Genomic DNA, 21056 nt, shown 5'->3' on the forward strand with positions numbered 1-21056 from the left:
CAAATTGAGAAGGCAGAAAAATAACATTTGCAGATCATAGGTCAGGCTTTAAATGACCAGACTAAGTTATTGGACAGAAAACAAGAGCAAGAACAGCACTCAGCAGAAACTATATTTATAATAATCATAAAATTTTATTGATTTTTCCAACTATTAAATACATCAAAGCCACCTCCCTGCACTAAATGTCAACATTAAAGCACATTTGTTTACTCCTATGGTAGTCCTGATAGCTTCAGAATAACCAGTGAGCTGGATGTAGGAAGCCAATCCTATCATGGAACATCATTCCATTTCATATTACCATGCCAAGCAATTTATTTTGTAATAAAAATGTACTAAGCAGTGATTATATGCTTCCCCACAAGTAGGAATTAGTGGAAACCATATGATTCCCATGCTTCAAGTTTATTTTCCTGAGAACTTGTTTTGTGCAGAAGATTAAAGGAGTGCAGATAGAGAACTAAGTGATAAATGACTATTTATTTTTAAATGTTATGCCTATGATCCCTGATCATCGTCATTAGGAAAATAGTGCTGTTAATGGAACATTTTATCATGCATTTCTATTCAATACATCTGTTCATTTGGATATTCTGGACATCAAAAATGGCCACAAAATCAAACATGATAAGCTTATTCTTCAAAATTATGGGTGACATATCAAAGAAAGATGTAGTTTTGTGAAAAACAAAATGTTCATTCACACATTCACTGAAGCATAACTAAACTTACTTGCATAGTCTGACTAGCTCAGTATTTTCAATTCATTTTAATGCGACAAGCTGATATTAGTGTATTGGCATTTCAGACACTCACCTGGCAGCCTGTTGATAAGCCAAGTTAACTGTTTTTTCGATATGTTTGTCCAGCTCAGGTCAAGGATTACAGGTTGTCTCCTAATAATGCCACTGAGCATAAGAGGTGTGATTGATTTGCACCGGTTTAAATCAATCTTGGTCCAAAGCCTCTTGTCACAGCACCTAGGAAGGTAAAATGTAACAACTGTTTCAATAACATGGAAATGAAGAGTAATTTTAGATCAGTTACAATTTTTTTCTATTCTTTCATGGGATGTGGGCGTCGCTGGCTAGGCCAGCATTTATTGCCCATCTCGAATTGTTCAAGGGGCATTTAAGTGTCAACCAAATTGCTGTGGGTCCAGAGTCACATGTAGGCCAGACCAGGTAAGGGCGGTAGCTTTCCTTTCCTAAAGGACATTAGTGAACCAGATGGGTTTTTTATGACAATCGACAATGGTTTCATGGTCATCTTTACACTTTTTATTCCAGATATTTATTTAATTCAAATTCCATCATCTGCCGTGATTTGGGATTTGAACCTGGGTCTCTGGATTACCAGTCCAGTGACAATACCACTATGCCCCCCAACTCAGTAATCTATTGGGCTGATTAGATTATCAGTTATTTGGTGAAAGCATAACAAACTGATATAAGTTGCAACAGACTGCAAAAATAAAATAAGTGCTGCTACTTTATAACTATTGTCAACTGTATTTTCTTTTTCTCACAACTATTGTGTATGCTACAAGCTATTATACTTATTCTCTATAATTGGTATAAGACTAATTTAGCACACATTCACAGTACAAGATGTTGATGCAAAACTATTTTCACTTTCTCACTGACATTAAATTTGTATAGCGTAAATTTGGTATCATGACCCAAACTGGTAATGAAACAGGGCAGAGTGAGTCCAGCGTCAAGTACTTACACTATGCCTGCAGCAGTATGATGAGACTCTATTGTTGCTATGTAACATTCAAGTTAAAGAGTTGTCCCCGACCGAGTGTTGCAGACTGGCACATTCCAAAGTCCAGGACTACGTGCTGAGGGACGCACTAAAGCTTGGGGCAGCTGCCACAAAGGCGCAATGGGGAAGGGTCGCTCCCTAAGACCTTTCTGCCACAGTGCACTGGGGGGCTGGGAACTGTGAAGAGCCCCTCAGGATGTACAGCTCAAAATGAATGTCTGCCAATGATTGTAATATTCATTGTCTGTACTGATACACCTTGTGATTCATGTTGTAAAAGTTGAACCTGATTGTATTTTTGTGATGGTGATTTTGAAATGGTTTGAAATGTTGTTGAAGATTTATGAATAAAGAATGTTTTTTTTTGCAAAAATATACAAGTTAAACACAGAGATAAAAACAAAAAACTGCGGATGCTGGAAATCCAAAACAAAAACAGAATTATCTGGAAAAACTCAGCAGGTCTGGCAGCATCAGCGGAAAAGAAAAGAGTTCTGTTGAAGGGTCATGAAACATCAACTCTTTTCTTCTCCGCCGATGCTGCCAGACCTGCTGAGTTTTTCCAGGTAATTCTGTTTTTATTCAAGTTAAACACCCTTGTTGTTTACAGCACCTGAATTCTTACGAGTATCACACCAAATGACCCACATACTAAAATATGTATAATTATTTTGAAATAAATGTTTGTAATTTAACGAAGCTCTGCTACCAGTAAACAGCCATGCTAATTGGCAGCTCATGTCCCAGAAATGGCTTTGCAATGCTCGGTGACTTACTGAATGCACCTCCTCACATCCAGTGAGGCTCGATATTGGAAGTAGAACCTCACAAAATGCATATTTCTAATTACCTATAGAGTCATGTGAAGCAACTTGCTTCTCTCTTACAATGGCAGCAGAAATGATTTTGCAGACTAGTTCATCATCTGGTACAGTGGGGAGGCCTACAAACCATTAAAAATAAATCTTCCTCAAATGTTTTTATTCTTAATGCTAACCAGTAGCCCTCGCTTTCCCCCTGGAGAAAAGTGTTTAAGTGTTTCCAACAATGTCATGTCAAAGAGCATGCCAACCCTTTGGTTTCCTTCACTGATGAACAGTAAGCACTTGGGCAAGATATTTATGAGCTGTTGGCACGCAATATGGAGCTGTGTTCCAGAAAGAATCATTACCTATGAGGGGGATGGGGTGAACAAAAATTGGAGGGGTGAAGGCAATCATTCCTCCCAGCTCAAAATATAACTTTTATGTATAATATTCTTCATGCATTTGATCCCTGCAGAAGGACCACTCCCCACACCCACTGAAGCAGACAGAGGCCTCCTCCCAGGTTCTGCCAATGCTCCTCTTTAAGGAGCTGCTAGGAAGTGCTCAGGAACAGTGCAAGCCAATTCTCTCCCAATATTCTCTGCCTCTCTTAACGAAAACCCCCCATTTTTGCAGGCGGTGTCATCTGAAGATGATGCCTCACGGTGAATGGATTCATGAACACAAGTCTAACAATCACTGTAGCATCAAGATATCGTACACAATCCCATTGCACAATATAGTGTAGTAATAAAATCAATTCAAATATTTTACAAACATTAATTAAAAAAGAGTTTGATTGGCTAGCAGGAACACAAAGCAGATGAAATTTAAGGTTCAAAATTCAAGGCACAATTCTCTGCCTAAATGTAAAAAGAGAAAAAATTGAAGATGCTGGAAATACACAACGACTCCATCTGAAGCTTGTGGTTAATATGTAAAGTAGAATGATCTGTATCCCAAATATTAAGGCATCTTTCCTCAGTGCTGTGCATTTCACTGCTTGTCAATCAATGGCAATTGTAACAGGTGAACTAATAAGGCCCTTACACTTCAGACACTTCCATTTCTCCCCACCTGTTAAAAGCCACTGTCACACTGTAATAATGTTACTAGGTGTACAAGCTGGCATACACTCCTGATGCTCCCTCACTCTGATGCAAGTTTCACCTTTACTTGGCTACTCTGACAACCTGAGATCAATAACTGCTAGAAATCTGAGCACTGGTATATAACCAGCCTGCTGTCAGTCCAAGGTTAGTTAACCCAAAATCTAATATAACAGCCCAAGTGTTTTGGAGAAAACGATAGTGGGCCCACGTTAATTGCTGTTAAATTAGTATTGACGAGGCAGACCACTGAAAACTGAGGGCTTTAGATGTTGTACACACTGACATAGCATTTCAAGAGGTTTACAATATGCAAGTTTATTTTGAAGTGGCACACAGAGAAAGATGTTTAAATTATTGCAGTGTTGTCGTGTGTCCCCCCCCACCCCCCAACCCCCGCCACTATTTCAGGACAATAAATAGGAAAATAAAAACTTACCATCTGTTCCAGGTTTTACAGACTCTCATGCAAATGCATAAATCTTTGCGATTAAGGTAGCCAAACACAGCCATCCACACTTCCCTTTGCATTACATGGTCTTCGCCATCATCGAGGGGCAGAGAGTCTGGGGGTGGGCTGACAGGCGGAGGCCGCACCACATGCCGCTCCATTTGAATAGATTTAGTTGGGGACACAGAGGGTGGTGGTCGAGTAATAACCCTGGGAGCCCGCCTCAAGCTTGTAGTAAGCTGATGTCTAAGCCTGGGAGTTCCATTTAATCCTTTGCTTAACCTGTGCAGTCTTTCACTGTTTGCCAGCAATCGTTTAGGCTTCTCTACTTTTTCACTATCTCCTTCAGATTTAATTGGTTGGTGATTTTCATTTGCCAGGCTGGTCTCAGTTTTATGAATCTCCTGATTGAGTTCTTTGCTTAGTTCTTTACTAAGTTCTTTATTGTGCAATCGCTTTTTGCGTTTCTCTTTAAATCTCTCATTTTTCTTCTCCTTGGTCTCTGCACTTTCAGTGCTGGGACCAGCTCTTGGAGAGCTTGATCTAGACTGGTCACTCTCCTTTGTTTTCTGAGGTGTCTCTGGTGGATCATCCTCAGGCTCCTGCTTGATACTCCGCAATGCTTTGACAGTTGTTGGGTGGTCTTCATTGGGATGCAATGATTTTTTCTATTGGAAAAATAAAGTGCATTAAACTCAAGTCAGAACACTTAACAGATCAAGAAGTGAGCAGAGAAATCTTTAGATAATGATATAAAGAAAGACTTGCATTAATATTGCCCTTTTATTTGGAAATGTCACTCTTGTAATGTAGGAAGCGCGGCAGCCAATTGCGCAGAGCAAGCTTCCACACACAGCAATGTGATAATGAACAAGTAATCTGCTTTTGTTATGCTGGCTGAGGGATAACTATTGGCCAGGACACCGAATATAACTTCACTGCTCCTCTCTGAAATACTGCAATGGGATCTTTTACATCCGCACCTGAGGGGGCAGGCGTGGGCCTCGGTTTCACCTTTTATCTGAAAGGCAGCACCTCTGACAACATAACACTCCCTCAGCAATACCGCACTAGAGCATCAACTTTGATTTTTGTGCTTGAGTCTTGGAGCGGAACTTGAAACTACAACCTTCTGAGTCAGCATATATCCAAAAGCCCATGACGCGTGTTAAGAGGTGATTCTGTTACTTGAAGCCTAGCAACTGGTCACAGGATACCAGAGATGATTTGCTAACAGAATTGTTGTAGACAATTAAATACAGTCTAACTGGATGCATAATTTCCCTTTTTCTCCAAGCCATGATAGGAAACCAATTGTTACAATAAATAATGAAAAGATATAGTACATAAAACAACTATTTCCAAAAGATTACCTAACATAATAGCCTGAAGAGAAATTCAATGCAGCAAGGCAACAGACTTTTATGTTTAAACTCTGCTTTCTGGAGAAAGATGAATTGGGTGAAACTACAATTGATGAACAGTCACTGAATTATTGTTACTTGCTGCGAGACTTATAATCTACCATGGGACAATCAATAAGAAATTGCTCCAGAAGTAGAAGGCCATGCAGAGCAGCAGCTGAACGTGATCAGATGCCATAGCAACCCAGTGAAACACCGCAGACAAGTTAATTAAAAGTTTACTTGAAGGATGTTTTAAATGAGTTATTAGTTACACTGTGCTGTGTATTTTATCACCTCAAGAGCCTCATTTGGTTTAAATGATCTTAATATTCAAACCCGCAAATGAAAAGATGATTTCTCAGCCCTGCTGTGCCTGAACAGCACACACAGTAACCTTCCTAAAAACAGCAGAGTGCCTTAGTCACTTGAAATTCAAATACAGCATGACCTAATGTGAGCTATTGAAACATCCAGAAAAGCAAAGGCCAGTTGAGGGGGACTGCCAAAAAAGTTATTTTTAAAATATTTGGAGAGTTTGTAGAATAAAAATAACTGCAGAAGCTTTTGACTCTATTTTATATCTTCCCTGGTATTTTACCCTCAACCACCACCACACAATGTTAACAAAGTAGGTAGACATTCTGAACAATGTAAGGTTTTGAAATTGCTAATCTTATCATAACATATTATACAGTTAGGTGCTGGCTTAGAAGATTACAAAAAGTAGGATACTATAACCTAGTGGTTGCGGTAGTGGATACAAGTCATGACTTCAAATCTCACCATGGGCAAGGCTTGAAATTGGATTCAGCAAATCTGACAATATAGAAGCTAGTACCAGGAAAAATTGACATAAAGGCCTCTAGACTGTTGTCATATGGAACTTGTCACATGGCCTACATGATAACGTGGTGCCTATCAGAGAAACGAGATATAGGCAATAAATGTTATCTTGCTGACGCTGTCCATACCCCATGAACAATTAAAAAAAAGAATTTAAATCAAAAGCTGCATTTAGCTATCTACACAATTCCATTTGGACAGGAAAAGAGCTGGTGTAAAAATCTGTAAATTAATGACAAGAAAAATAAAATGCTCCTTGCTGGCTCGGTGGGGTAAGGCATTGTATGGTGTGGTAACTTAAACTGCACAGGGGTCCCAGGTTTCATCTCTCATCTATAGAGTTAGCTGAGCTCAGTGCTTCAGGGGAAAGGGTAGGGTGTACAATTGGCTTAGCCAATATGTAGGGAAAGAGAAAAGGTTTGATCAGAAGTGCATAATTTAGATACCCCCACTGAAATCTGATTCAGTGTAATCACTAGCTGAGGACAGATTTGGCTCTCGCTATGATGCTGCTTCCAGAGTCAAATAGCTAGCCAACATTCATTGTCCAGGATTACACAAGAAGAATGGCTAAGAGATGAGATCTTGAAGATTATTGGTGCTGGTGGGACTGCACAGCCCTGCAAGCTACCTTTGGGAGTAGGCAATTTGTGGAACAAGATAGACCCACATATGGACCCACATTTTCAGTCACATGAAACACCATCACATTTAATCGTTTGTGTTGAAGGGTATAACGTAAATAGCTCATAAAATCATCATAGTATCTATAGTAAAGGAGGTCATTTGACTTTGGCCATACCTAGGCCAGCTCACTGAAACAGCTATCTAATTAGTCTCGCTCCTCTGCTCTCTTCTCATTATCTTGCAATTTTTTTCATTTTCAAGTAGATATCCAACTTCCTTCTGAAAGTTACTATTGAATCTGCTTCCACCAGCCTCTCAGGTAGTGCATTCCCAATCACAACAATTCTCTGCTTCTGTTGTCAATTACCTTTAATCTGTCTTCTCTGGTTCATCCAATGGAAAGAGCTTCTCCCTAGCTACTCTTTCATAACTTTGAACACTTGTATTAAATCTCCTCTGTACCCTTCTCTACTATAAGGATAATGAAGGCTTGGCCTAAATAGCCAAGTGGTTATGGTACTGGGTTTGTAACCCCAAGATTAAGAGTTCAAATCTCACAATGGCAAACTATGAAACAATGTAACTTCATCTGAAACAGATGGAAATGGGTTTGTACTCGAAAGAGTTATAAGGATAATGAACCCAGGCTCTCTCAACTTATCACATAACTGAAGTGCCTCATTGTTGAGGATAAAACTATGCATTAATAACTCTATTAGGAGGATCAATGTTGTAATTAATGTATCATTTAGATTACAGCATATTTGTTCATTATCTTCAAGGAAGTTGGTATCCCTCAAGGCTGAGTTATTTATCCATGGTCTGACATTTGTCTCTATCAACCAGATTGATCCATGGGCACCATGTGACAGCCATCGCCTGCCATTAGTCCTGGTAGTATATTTTCATTGGCTAGTGACCACATGACTTACATCAGGAGCTATAATTTTTTCAAAGACAAACAGCACCCTGAGACCCAATCCATATCTGCACACTTATGTTCTTCCTAGCCCCACCACTCATTGAAAGTAATTGCAAAATCTAAAACGTATTCACTATTTGAAAAGAATTTTGCAACAGCCCCTCTCCACTTCCCACGCTTTGCTCTGCACCCAAGTATGTGCTCGCAAATTGCTCCAATAGTGGGGAAGCAGCCCAGGTTACCGAACACAAATAAAGCATGTAATGTATTTCCAAACTGCTTTAAATTCGAAAAGAATGATTGTTAGACATTCCATTTTCATTTTTATATATTTGAAGTCCCAGCTCATCTACATGACCCAAATGTGGAATGCAATAAGCTTCCTTTGAACATGTAAGCATTTCAGATTTGGTGAATTTGAGTTTACACTCAAGAATCATGTGAATTTAATGGATGGAAGAGGGATTTTCATCCATTACAATGAGCATCAGCAAATTCACTCCAAGCTCTGGATAAGCACTGAGCGATGTCATGGGAGATTTACTAATTTATAAAGTCTCAGATCAAAGTAGCCAATTTTAAAAAGCTTTGGAATCTGAGAAAATAAAATATTGCAGTGGTCAACATTTTGAAAATATGAAACAAATACCTTTTTCCTCAATAGCTTCTCTTCCTTTCCAATCTTAAACTGCAACAAAAGAAGGCAGACTGTGTCAGTGTCACAGCAGAGGTCATTCTGATTCTATTACCAGAATAATAGTTTATTTAGCAGGAAATATGTACTAACGTTCTTATTCCAAAAATTCTGTTCATTGCAGCTCTCAGCAATTCAACCATTTGTGTAAGTCAAAATGAAAGTCTCAGTCACTCAGTTTCCCTGTCAACATGGTCAATGCTTGTTCATTAATGCCTGGCGTGGATATTCTGCAGTGACTACTTAATAATAGGTTTTATAATATTGGTAATTATAGATTTGACTGAATATTTGGTAAAATAACAATTTAAAGGCTGTAGCACAATCATTACAGTGTACACTGCTTAGGATAGTTTATAATCAAGTCAGAAAGCATACATTGCAGATTGGCCATTTTTAAATAAAGATACAGAGGGTGTTCCTCCACATAACACATAAATACTAATAAAGACTTCACTTCAAATAGCATGATTTAGAACACTCCAAAATCAATTGAACCTCTCTTGCCACCACTAACTATATTTTTCGTCTTCCCCAATTGTTTAGCAAGATTATCAAGTGATTAGCTGAGTCATACAGAGCAGTAAAGTCCAAGGTTCAACCTTTGGCCTATCCAGAGTTAGCTTGGACAGCAGTAGAAAAAATACAATTTGGCTCAGTGCTGCTAGGTTAGGGAGAGAAAAATCAGAATGTCTACTCCTTAGAAGAGCATGGTATGGTTGTCAAGTCAGTTCTGAAGCCTCCCCAAATTAGCATATATACATTACTCAAATGTATCTTGGAACATGCATTAAATTGATGCAGAATAAAGTGTCAACAGACTATGTTGTCAATCCTACAATATAAGGAGTCACACTTTTAGATAAGTTCTAGTGCTTCACTAAAACATTTATAAACAAACAATATGCAACAAAAAAGTATATGAAAGTATACAACTATGGTGTAAAGCAGCAAATAATACTTGTCATATTCTATAACTACAAGCAGACCTTATAAAATTTTGAACAGTGGAGTACTGGATTTGGAGTCTGCAGTGGAGGTTTACCGAAAACTCAGGATAAATTGGGTCAGAAAGAGGGTTTGAGATCACTCATGGAAAGGAGAGCAGTGAATCCCACATTTAGTGCCATAAGATGACATGGGAGCTCTAAAAAAAATTCTGTCAAAGTGAGGGAAGAATGTCTTCCTCTATTTAGGCTAATAATCATGGCCATAATGCAGATGGTGCCTGTTCATATTGCCAATTATTAGAGCTGTCCTGGTTATGCTGATGAACAATGGAGGGTCAGACAGGGCTGGTAGAGAGAAGCAGTTAATTGGGGAAGCAGGAGTTCATCAGTAGTGATCCTACTGCCCCATAAATCACTCCACTATTCATTGAAAAACTTCATCAGCTTTTTGAAAATTATATTATTTGATGAGGTCCTGAATTTTTATAGTAAAGTAAACACTAAAATTAATCTTGTCAGATACAATCTTAAATCTGTGCTGAGGTATGTGAGTATGATTCAATAACAGAACATTCATTAAAAACCCTTTCTATATGAATCTGCTGTGTTATCAATTGTTCAGTTTTTATTGTTGCACCTTTTTTCTGGGAATTGGCTCAGATGTTCTATCAACAACTCTCCGCTTTCGCATCACAAGCCCATCCTCAGATTTCCTTCTTGGAACAGAGTCATCGGATCTTTTCTTGGGATGTTCCTCTGATCTCCGTTTGGAATTTTCCTCTCGGTCTCCCTTTTTCTTGGTCGTCTCTGCAGAGTCTTTGTGTTCTCTGTTCTGCCTCTGCTCCTTCAGTAGTGAACCTGGGAGGTTGGAGGCATACTTAAACCCTGGCCCTCTTTTCTGCTTATAGACCAGAAGAAGAAAAAGCACAGATACAACTTTATATCTCATGTCTTAGGGCGTTATTGTAATGTTTATTCTTAATAGTCTTAGTTTGCCTCCACACTAATCACTTCTTGAAATATCAGAGCAGAAATTAATACCAGATATAATCTTTAAAAGGTCATTGTACTTTATATGACGAGTATGTGCAGATACATACTCAATGATATAAGTACAGTGATACATGATATAACTTATATATCACAAAATGGGTGTAGACCCACAGGGGAAAGGAAACAGCCAGAAGTCGTAACTCATGTTGGAACCAATGACATAGGAGGGAAAAGAGTTGAGGTCTGAGTTTCAGGGGCTTGGGAAGAAGTTAAAGAGCGGGATTTCAAAGGACTTCTGGATTGCTCCCAGTATCAACTTCCAGAGAATAAAGGAACAGTAAGGGATGACAGGTTAATACATGGCTAGAGAAATGGTGTGGGAGGGATAGTTTCAGAGTCCTAAGACATTGGAACTCATTCTGGGGAAGGAGGGATCGGTACAAGGTGGGTGAGTTGCAACAGGCTCTGGGGAAGGAGGGATCTATACAACATGGACTGTTTGCAACAGGGTTAGAAACAATGGGCTGAATCTGCGGTGGCCTGGCAATCACTGTTGGATTGTCACTCCACCCTTTTTTTTTCACTTAGCCTGGAGCAGCATATTTCTTACTCGGACTTCCAACCTGGGCCTACTGAGAAACATGGAGCGCAGCTGCTCCGCCTGTCTCTTCAGTGTAGCACAGCAGCGTCAGAGGACGTGAAGTCACTCCACATTTTACAGCACTAGCTGCAGTAAACCAGGTAAGGTTAAAGGTCTCAGCCTCATTGACAGGAGAGAAGCTAAGTGTGTAAGGTAAGTGGGTGAGGGGGCTGGGGTCAGGTGGTTAGTGGGTGTGGGGGGGTGGGTAGTCAGGAAGGTGGGAGGGGGAGTCAGGTGCTGAGGGAGGTGGGGGGGGAAATCAGATGATCAGTCGTGGGTAGGGGGTAAGTAGTCGGGGAGCAGGGGTGGGGGGGTGGGGGTAATCGGTGGTTTGGAAGTGGTCAAAGGCGTAGTCAGGGGGTTAGTACCATAGTTAGGAGTTAGAAGTGGTTTTAATGCTTACAACTTTTCCTGGATAAACATTCTGCTAAGACAGTTGGAGCCATTTGAAGTCTCCAATTTAATTCAGAGTTTTGGGGGGTCTTCCAGGCACAGGGTAGCTGCCCATTGGAAATTTAAACTTCCTGGGGGGTCCCAGCGCATTTTCCAGGGAACAGCCCCCCGGGGAATGGAAGATCTGGACCAATGTCTCATGTACAGTGGGTAAGAGTTTAAACTAATTTGGTCTGAGGAGAGGCACCAAAATGAAAAGTCAGAGAGAAACAACAAGGTGCATAGAGGACTCAGAGAGAAAAATAACATTAGAATAAGCAGGAGGGATAAGGCAAGGGCGGGCTGGGGGGGGTAGGGGGAAAACATGGGGCAGGCGATGATGGGTTTGGACTGCAAGTGTGCAAATGAACAGATGTGGTAAATAAGACTGATAAGCTGCATGCACAGATTGTCACATGGGGTTACGATATAGTGGCAATTGCAGAGACCTGGCTTAAACAAGGAAATTGGGAATTTAATATTTTGCCTAAATTACTCAGAAAAGATAGGGAAGGGAGGGGGGTTGGAAGTCAGCATTGTTCAAAGACATTGTTACAGACTGGGAAGAGGTGATGTACCTGCGGGTTCAAAGACAGAATCTATTCAGTTAGAAATGAGGAACAATGGAGGAGTTACAACATTGTTGGGTATATACCATAGGCCACCAAACAGTGGAAGGGAAAAAAAAAAATGCAAATTACAGGAAGATCTATAGAATAGTGATAATAGGGAACTTCAATCAGCCTAAAGTAAACTGGGAACATAACTGTGTATCAGGCAAAGATGGGAGGAATTCCTGAAACATTCACGAGAAAACTTGCTTTATTTGTATCCTTCCAGCCCAATGAGGAAGGAAATAGCGGTGGATCTGGACCTGGGGAATGAAGTGAAGGAACATTTGAGAAATGCTAATCACAATATCATTAGGTTTTGTGTAATTTGAAAATGGACAAGGAGCAATCACAAGTGAAAATGCTTAACTAGAGGAAGGTTAATTTCAGTGAGTTGAAAGGGATACAGGGCTGCAGAGCTAAGTATGGGAAGCAAGACTGTTGAGAGAGATTAAAAAGCAAAGGGTATTCATGAGCAGTTGCTTCTCAGACTGGAGGAAAGCATACTGTGGGACCACCACCACCCGCCTCCTCCCCAGCGGTCAGTCAATATTTGGACCCTGTCCTTTTTAATAAATATTAATGACCTGAACTTGGGTATAGAGGGCAGAATTTCAATATTTGCAGATACCACGAAACTCAAAAATGCAGTTAACAATGAGGAAGGTGATGACAGGCTTCAGGGAGGAAAGAGACTGGTCAAAAGTTCACACGTCTCAGACAAAACGTAACGCAGAAATGTGATGTGACGCTTTTTGGTAGGAAAAGCATTATAAACTAAACTGCATAATCTTAAAGAGGTTGCAGGAACAGAGATGGTTGGGGGGTGGGGGATGGGCGTCGGAGGGCGTGCAAGAACACAGATTTTTGAAGGTTGCAGGAAAAGTTGAGAAAGTTGGTTAGATAGCATGCGGTTTCCTTGACTTTATAAACAGAGAACTAGACTAAGGAAGCAAGGAAGTCATGTTGAACCTTTACAGACCATAGGTTTGGCCTTAACTGGAGCAGTATGTCCAATTCTGGGTACCACCCCTTAGCTAGACTGTCAAGGCCATAGAGAAAATGCAGAGGAGATTTACTAGAGTGGTACCAGGGATGAGGGATTTCAGTTATATGGAGAGGCTAGAGAAGCTGGGTTGGTCACCTTACCCTAAAGGTCAAGGCAAGTTTTAACAGGGGTGTTCAAATCACAAAAGGCTTTGATAGAGTAAATAAGGAGGAACTGTTTGCAGTAGCACAGGAGTTGGTAACCAGATTACACAGATTTGCAGTAACAAGCAAGAGAAGCAGAGGGGAAAACAGGGTTTTTTAAAAATGCAGCGAGTCATAACGGGGGTGCCTGAAGGGGTGGTAGAGGCAGGAACCCTCACAACATTTAAAAACTATCTAGATCAGCTCTTGGAATGCCATAGCATACAGGGCTACAGGCCAAGTGCTGGAAAATGGGATTAAAATAGATAGGTGCTTGACGGCTGGCACAGATGCGATGGGCCAAAGGGCCTGTTTGTGTACTGTATAACTCTAATGATCCGGAATGCACTGCCTTAAAGGGAGTTGGATAAATATTTGAAGGGGGAAAATTTGCTGGGCTATGGGGAAAGTGCAAAGGAGGGAGACTAATTAAATCTTTCAAAGATCCTGCATAGGCATAATTAAGCGCCTTCTATGCTGTATCATTCTATAATTTAATAATGACTGACCAGCTGGATAAGTCTCATGTTAAATATCTATTGCAAACATTAATGCATGGCCCACTGAATTGAGACACAGGTTCAAATCCCAACTTTGTTGAGTTCTTGGTCTCTGTCGTGTCACTATTGGAAAGCAAGGGGCAAAGAGAACATTGTTCCCAAACTGTTCATGCATGTCACACGGTGGCAGTGTGGGAGTGGGTTACTCATCTTCTCAGCCACAAACGCTGCTTGGCCCAAAAAAGGCTGCACCCAGAAAAGGAAAGCTCTAAGTAACACTTAAGGACACCACCTAGCTGGAGTGAAACAGACTGTGGTGGAGTTTTGCTGCCCATTGTTCCACATGGGGCCAGGGGAACTACTTTTAAAATATGTATCAGATTTTTCAAATGTTACAGTGGCATAAATTATTCAGGGTGCAATCTGTCTTGCACAGCTAATCAAATCTCAGAGTCATTGTCAATGAAAACAGTGTCCAACTTAACATTACATCAAACATGAATTACTGCAGAGCAAATAACTTTATTACAATGCCTATTTTTGTGATGTTTACTTCATAACTGACATTTAATTATAACCTATACCAAACTCCAAAATCAAACAAGTTAACACTTGGCAATAATTATTTATATAGAGCAACAATATTATATTAGCCCTAGTTAAAATGTCCATTTAATATTTGTGGGCAGTGCTGCATCTTTCAAATTACTTTCTTAAAAAGCAAAATACATGTCAACTACCAGCTCATGAAATGTAGACTCAAGTTTGTTTGACCGCATCAATGTCACTGTCTAAATGATAAGTGCTCAGTTTCAACCTTATCAACACATGGACTAGTGAGGTTGGAACAGAATAAATCATTGATGAACTAAGTTCTGGACTCTGAAGAGCCACATGGTATGTCTTATACTGCTACTGTTTTAGTTCTAAACTAGATTACTTGTAATCAATATTTTTCAGCCAATTAACACATTTTAGACATACTGTTATTGGTTTCAGGTTGAAGGTAAGATAAGTGGACATCTGGTTGAGAAACTAGTTAAAAACAACTCTGATGCAAATACAACTCAAACAAACTTGGGTATATTACACTTAAAAGATATCCTGTATTTATCTTGCAAGGTCAGAGTCGATAGTGAAAAAACTTGAACAATGAATGATCCATCTCTAAACCTGTCGTGAAGCCTGGAAGAAGGGTCACAGAACTTCATTAGCAATATAAATTATTCATATGGGATGCAGAATCAAAGGGTTGCATTGAAGGTAAAATAATGTGTATTTTATTTAAACCATCCAAAGCATGCCACACTACCAAAGAGAAATTGATTCAGGGTGGAGCCTGGGTTAGAAGATTCTTTTGTTTAATTTATCTGTGTATGTCTGCTGACAGAAGCAGACAGCTCAGTTTGGGTTTTGTGAGGGAAAAGCAGCTAGAAGATTTGCTCTAGTTTGCAGTCAGTGGAAGAAATCCACAATGGTAGAAAGCAGTCAGCAAAGTTAGCTTGGAAAGTTATGGGAAGACTATTTTTGGCTATCTGCCAACAACCTGAACAAGAAGCAGAAGCATCCACAGTCATGAGGTCTGTAAAGAAAAGGTAGAGAGTCATAAAGTGAAAAGGTTAGTGGAAGGACCACATAGAATCTTACTTTGGAGGATAGCTGGAACACTCAGGGAAATTAAAGTGAATTTCAGAGTATTGGGGGCAGGAAAGGGTGGGGAGGGTCAAACTGGTGGGTATTCACAAGCGGGAGATGGCTTATATGCAGGTTAAAGAAGATGCAAAGGATAACCTGATACAATACATTAACCAGTTCTCTTACCCAATTCCCCCCATCCAAGCATCTTACTGAAATGGGTGGGTGGGCAGAGGGGGCACTGGAGGAGGCACATTGGGCACATTACACACTGCAACAGAAGAGCAAGGACATAGATGAGGCCAACGACAAAATGGATACAACCACGGTGGACCTTTGGAATTGGGGCCTCAACATGCAGATCCACCCAGGATTATCTCCCAAGTGGCCCAGTTGGTAATGCTACTGTATCTGACATGCCTCAAGTGTAACCTGGGGAGAACGAGTGGGGAGATTGAGTGCAGCTTGCCAACTTAGATAGGAACTGTGTTGCATATTAGTGCTCATTAGCACAACACCAGCTTGAATTTATCGACTAGCAATATAGCGCAGCATAAGAGGGCATAGGAACCTGATATCACCATCACACCCAGCAGCTGATCACTGGAAACGGGAAGGTAAAGTATCATGGCTTGGAGGTCAGCTAGTGAACTCTGCCAACAGGAGGGATTCTCTGGGGAAGGAAAGGGTTAAAATACAATCTACTGGAAATGGAAAAATAAAAAGAATAGCTGTTGATGTAATTTGCTGGTTAACGTAGTTTAATGGAAACCAGGGTGCTAAACAATAATTTAGCTGATAACGATAAAATAAAAGTGATAAAAGGCACAGAATGTAAGTAAGTGAGTGATATATAGCACAGATGCATGTGTCTTTTATCCTACAAAATATATTTGATCCACTGACTTTTGGATCAGCGTCCCCAGCATATGTTGAATGAACCAGCTTAACTCTACTCTCTCCGGACTCTAAGTGGTGACTGAAATATTCCACAATCAGATGTCCACTTATCTCACCTTCAACCTGAAACCATGAACTAGATTTTCACAGCAGCATGTCTAAAACATTAGTTGGCTGAAAAACATTGATTACAAGTAATCTAGTTTAGAACTAAAACAGTAGCAATATAAGACATACCATTTGGTTCTTCAGAGTGCAGAACTTAGTTCCCCAATGATGGCATACCTTTGCATTGGTTCCTAAAGAAGTAAATGAACCTTCAAGATTGCTGTAGCGTATAAAGAAATTCTTTGGTGGGAGGGGAGGGGGAGTAAAAAGTAAAACTAAGTTCATAGCGTAAGTAGTTATAAAGTATATACTTTGTTTAATTCTTTTTGATATGGAATAAAATTTGCTTTCGTTTAAAAACATTAAATTGTGGTGTAGTTCTGCCAGTTAATTACTGGGTGATCGGATTTCTTCTTTAAAACTTAACACTACATATCAATAAATGAGTAATAAACTTTTGTAAATCACAAACTGGCAATAAGCCAGGAGAAATCACCTAAAATAACATTATGCATCCACACAAAACCAGATATGAGAATCACAGAACTGACAGGAAAAATTGTAATGAAACAACAGATGATCTTTAAGGAGGAAATGTTTCAGGTACAGGCTAGGTACATTCCAACATGGGTGAAAGTAGGGGAACCAAAGCCAAGTATGCATGGATGATGAGGGAGATAGTAAGAATATGATGAAACAAAAAAAAATTATGAAAACTGACAGATGAATTCTTCAGGGAGAAACAGTTGAGAGAATAGAATGAAAGTTAACATAAAAGGGAATGTAAAAATCTTCTACCAGCTTTTAAATAGTAAGCAGGTAGTAAGAGCAGGGTGGGTCCTACTGGGGACATGTTCAGAGGTGCAGAGCAAAGCTAGAGTACTTAATGAGTACTTTGTATTGGTGTTTACAAAAGAAAAGGATGCCAACAAAATATCGGTAGAAGTGGAGATCAATAGAAGTAGAGATAATACATGGGCTGAAAATTGATAGGAAGGATGTCAGAAAGGTTGGCAGTGCTTAAGAGTGGATAAGTCACCTGGTCCGGATGGCTTGCATCCTAGGTTGCTAAAGGAAATGGGGGTGGGAGTAGATTTGAGGGCAGCTATCAGAGGATTGGAGAATGGAAAACATGACACCCTTATTGAAGAAAGAGTGCAAGGATAGTCCTAGTAACTATTGGCTAGCTAGTCTAAAACCTGTAGAAACTAATGCTTTAGAAAGAATAAATCAGGGGGAAAAAAAAAATCAACAGGCACTTGGAGAGATTTCAGTTAATTAAGGAGAGACTGTACTGATTTGTAAAAGGCAGAACATGCTCAGCAAATCTAATTAGACTTTTTGATAAAGTAACAGAAGTTTGATCAAGGGAATACAACGGATGTTGTCTATATGGATCTTAAGACAGCATTCGACTAAGTGCCAAATAAAAGGCTGGTTAACAAAATTGAAGCTCGTGGAATAAAAGGGTCAGTGTTAGCTTGGATTAAAAAAATTGGTTTAAGGACAGAAAACAGCAAGTGGCGGTAAATGGTTGCTTTTCAGTCTGGAAGGTAGGAAACAGTGATGTTCCCCACAGGTCTGTGCTAGGACCACTTTCTTTTTTGATATATAAATGTTTTGGATATCGGAAGAGAGAGTAAAATTTCAAAACTTGATAATATCAAACTTAGAAGTATGGTAAAAAGCAAGGATGATGCTATTTGATTGCAACAAGAGACAGGCTAGCAGAATGGGCAGACAAGTGGCAGATGGAATTTAATACAGAGAAGTATGAGGTGAAACATTTTGGCAAAAGGGATAAGGAGCTGCATTATTGACTTAATGGCACAGTTCTAAAGAATGTGCATGGACAGTGGGACATCGGGAGTCATGTGCATAGATCTCTGAAGGTGGCAAGACATATTGAGAGTTGTTAACAAAGCAAATAGAACCTTAGGCTTCACAAATAGAGATGCGGAGTACAAAAGCAGGGAAGTTATGCTGAATCTTTATAAAGCTCTGGTTAGGCCAAACTCGAGTATTGCATCCAATTCTGATCACTATAATTTAGGAAGGATATGAGAGTCCTTGAGAGGATGCAGAGGGGATTTACCAGAATGATTCCAGGGATGAGGGATTTTAGCGACAAGGCTGGGTTGGAAAAACTGAGGTTGTTCTCCTTGGGGTAAAGGAGATTGAGGAGATTTGGTAGAGGTGTACAAGGTTATGATAGGTTTAGATAAGTAAGACAAAGTAAAGCTGTTCCCATTAGCTGATAGTACAAGGACTAGGAGATAATAGATTTAAGGCTTTTGGTAGGAGTTACAGAGGGAAGTGAGGAAGAACTTTTTTTTTTTACACACAAAGAGGGGTAATGACCAATAAATCACTACCTACAAGGATGGTGGAATCAGAAACAGATCAATGATTTCAAAACGAAATTGAATGGGTACTTGAAGGCAATGGCAAGAGTGGGGAAATGAGACTGACTGGATTGCTCTACAGAGAGCTGGCATGGAATAGATGGGCTAAATGGCTTCCTTCTGTGCCGTAATGACTATATAGTTCTATAATTAAGCATCTTGTTTGTTCTTTCAGAATTCAAGTTCTTTCTTTTACTTGTAGCATGCATGTAGGTATATTATCTGTTATGTTATCAGTGAAGAACATTCATCAGGATGGAACAATATTGAAACCTTAATGCCCTGCAAACTCAATGGGTCATGTACATGCGATAGATAATCATTCTAACATACTATTCAGGAATCAACCAAAAACAATTATGAAATCTAATGACAGTCTATTGCTTCTGAGTGGCTACAGTAAAGAGACAGATTCTGTCAAAATTACAACATGTTTGGTGATGGCAAATGTGCCCTTGCAAAATATGAACATTCTAATCCTGGTTACCGCATAGAAAGAAAAAGTAATTAAATGATGCCAATACCAGGGCATATGTGTGGCTGTTGAAGTTGGAATTGTTCCAATTATAACTGCTTCTGCAGTATCTTTGTTTTATCTTCTCAGCTGGTTAACTCATTTAAGCTATCAGTGTGTCCACCACCTCTCCTCGGTTCATTCTATATTATGTATTACTTGCTCAATTTCATGGTATATTGGTGCAATGGTCGGAAAATGCCAGGGAATAGCTGAAATGCATTCACTTAATAAATTCCTAATTCCAGTTCTCATTTACATGGAAGACAGCATGGGGGTGAATGTAAAGACTGAATCAGTTCTTGCTGATCTGACTGATCCTTCAGTGGCTGAGCCAAAACTGACATTACCATAGTTCTTAGGAAAAGTCACCTTTTGGACCTTTTGGTTAATAGGGGTGCACATCTCCTTTATTCTTTGTTTCAATAAATTTTTGCTTCATGAGACTAACGCCACCTCATAGTAATCTAAATTGGAAAACTGTATTTATTCTCCTATTCCAGAAATATTATGGTTGGGACTAAAGGCAATTCTGTAACTGTGAAATCATTGATGTAAAAAGTGTTGTTATCAGGGAACAATATTTCTGAACTTGTACATCACAGTAATCGGCAATTAAACAAGACATTCTGATCTATTAATCACTGTTTCAGATTTTAGGCATGTCTTTGAAGTCCACTCTACAATCTCTTCAAAAGCTTTTGTTTCTCTACCAACAACAAAGTACATGAATTCATTCAATGACTGAATCTCTTGCTCTCTTTGAATAATAGCATCCCACTCGTACTGTTTCTTACCATCCTTGGAGATCTGAAACTGGGACTCATGTACTGCATTGTACAATAGTGCGTTAGCTGAAAATTAAATAAATCTATCGCTTTCAGAAAAAATTGAAATTGGCAAAATTTCATTCAGAACAAGTTGGGGTTTGAGCAGTGATTTGTGGAGAAATTACACTACAAAAATCAGGTCTCAACTTAAATAAAATTCATTATAATTATCCTGCTTCCTCCAGTTAATCAGTTTTTAATGCACATGACCTAAATTTCAAAACCCCAAAACCACATTATCATGTTGCAAGGAAGAATATCAAATGCCTTTCCAAAGTCAAAGTGAAGGACTCTACTGGTCAGTTTTGAAAAAGTAGACAGAATTGCAGAACACAATCCAAAAATACCAATAAAATCCTAAACAAAAGGAATGAAACTTGATTTATTTGGTTATTGTAAAATAATGGCCCTAATTATTGGAAATAGCACCCCCCCTTTGTATATTGTAACTAAAAACAATTGGCTTTCCATTTTCACAGAATTGATAGAATCATGTATACAATCCCAAAATCACAGATTATGTAATAAAAATTGCATAATAAACTTGATGTAATTACCGTAAACCCTGGTAAAGAATATATCCACTGGTTCCTTCACTGTTCACTGCCCTCATCTCAGAAACTGAGAAATTCAGTTATACCCAACAAAAAAAAAAATCCAGACATAAATCTACCCTTGTCAAAAATAATTTATTTTCCTTTTAAGTTTAATCTGGC

General features: G+C 39.4%; 1 protein-coding gene across 22 annotated transcripts in view; it reads right to left on the reverse strand.

The window, feature by feature from the left end:
- The window catches only part of LOC121285500 (lysine-specific demethylase 2B-like), a 248035-nt gene that overhangs the window by 36300 nt on the left and 190679 nt on the right, over positions 1–21056 (reverse strand). For 15 of the 22 annotated variants that reach the window (XM_041202006.1, XM_041201998.1, XM_041201999.1 and 12 more), the window contains 5 exons: positions 16769–16831; positions 10219–10479; positions 8587–8625; positions 4128–4807; positions 820–983 (listed from right to left, as the gene is read on the reverse strand). In XM_041202006.1, the coding sequence (XP_041057940.1) occupies positions 820–983; positions 4128–4807; positions 8587–8625; positions 10219–10479; positions 16769–16831 (1207 nt within the window). Of the gene's footprint in view, positions 1–819; positions 984–4127; positions 4808–8586; positions 8626–10218; positions 10492–16768; positions 16832–21056 lie in introns of all 22 variants that reach the window. The other 7 variants (XM_041202001.1, XM_041202005.1, XM_041202011.1 and 4 more) reach the window with 3 other exon arrangements.

The sequence above is a fragment of the Carcharodon carcharias genome, chromosome 13 (genome assembly GCF_017639515.1).
Source record: "Carcharodon carcharias isolate sCarCar2 chromosome 13, sCarCar2.pri, whole genome shotgun sequence".
Classification (NCBI taxonomy): Eukaryota; Metazoa; Chordata; class Chondrichthyes; order Lamniformes; family Lamnidae; genus Carcharodon; species Carcharodon carcharias.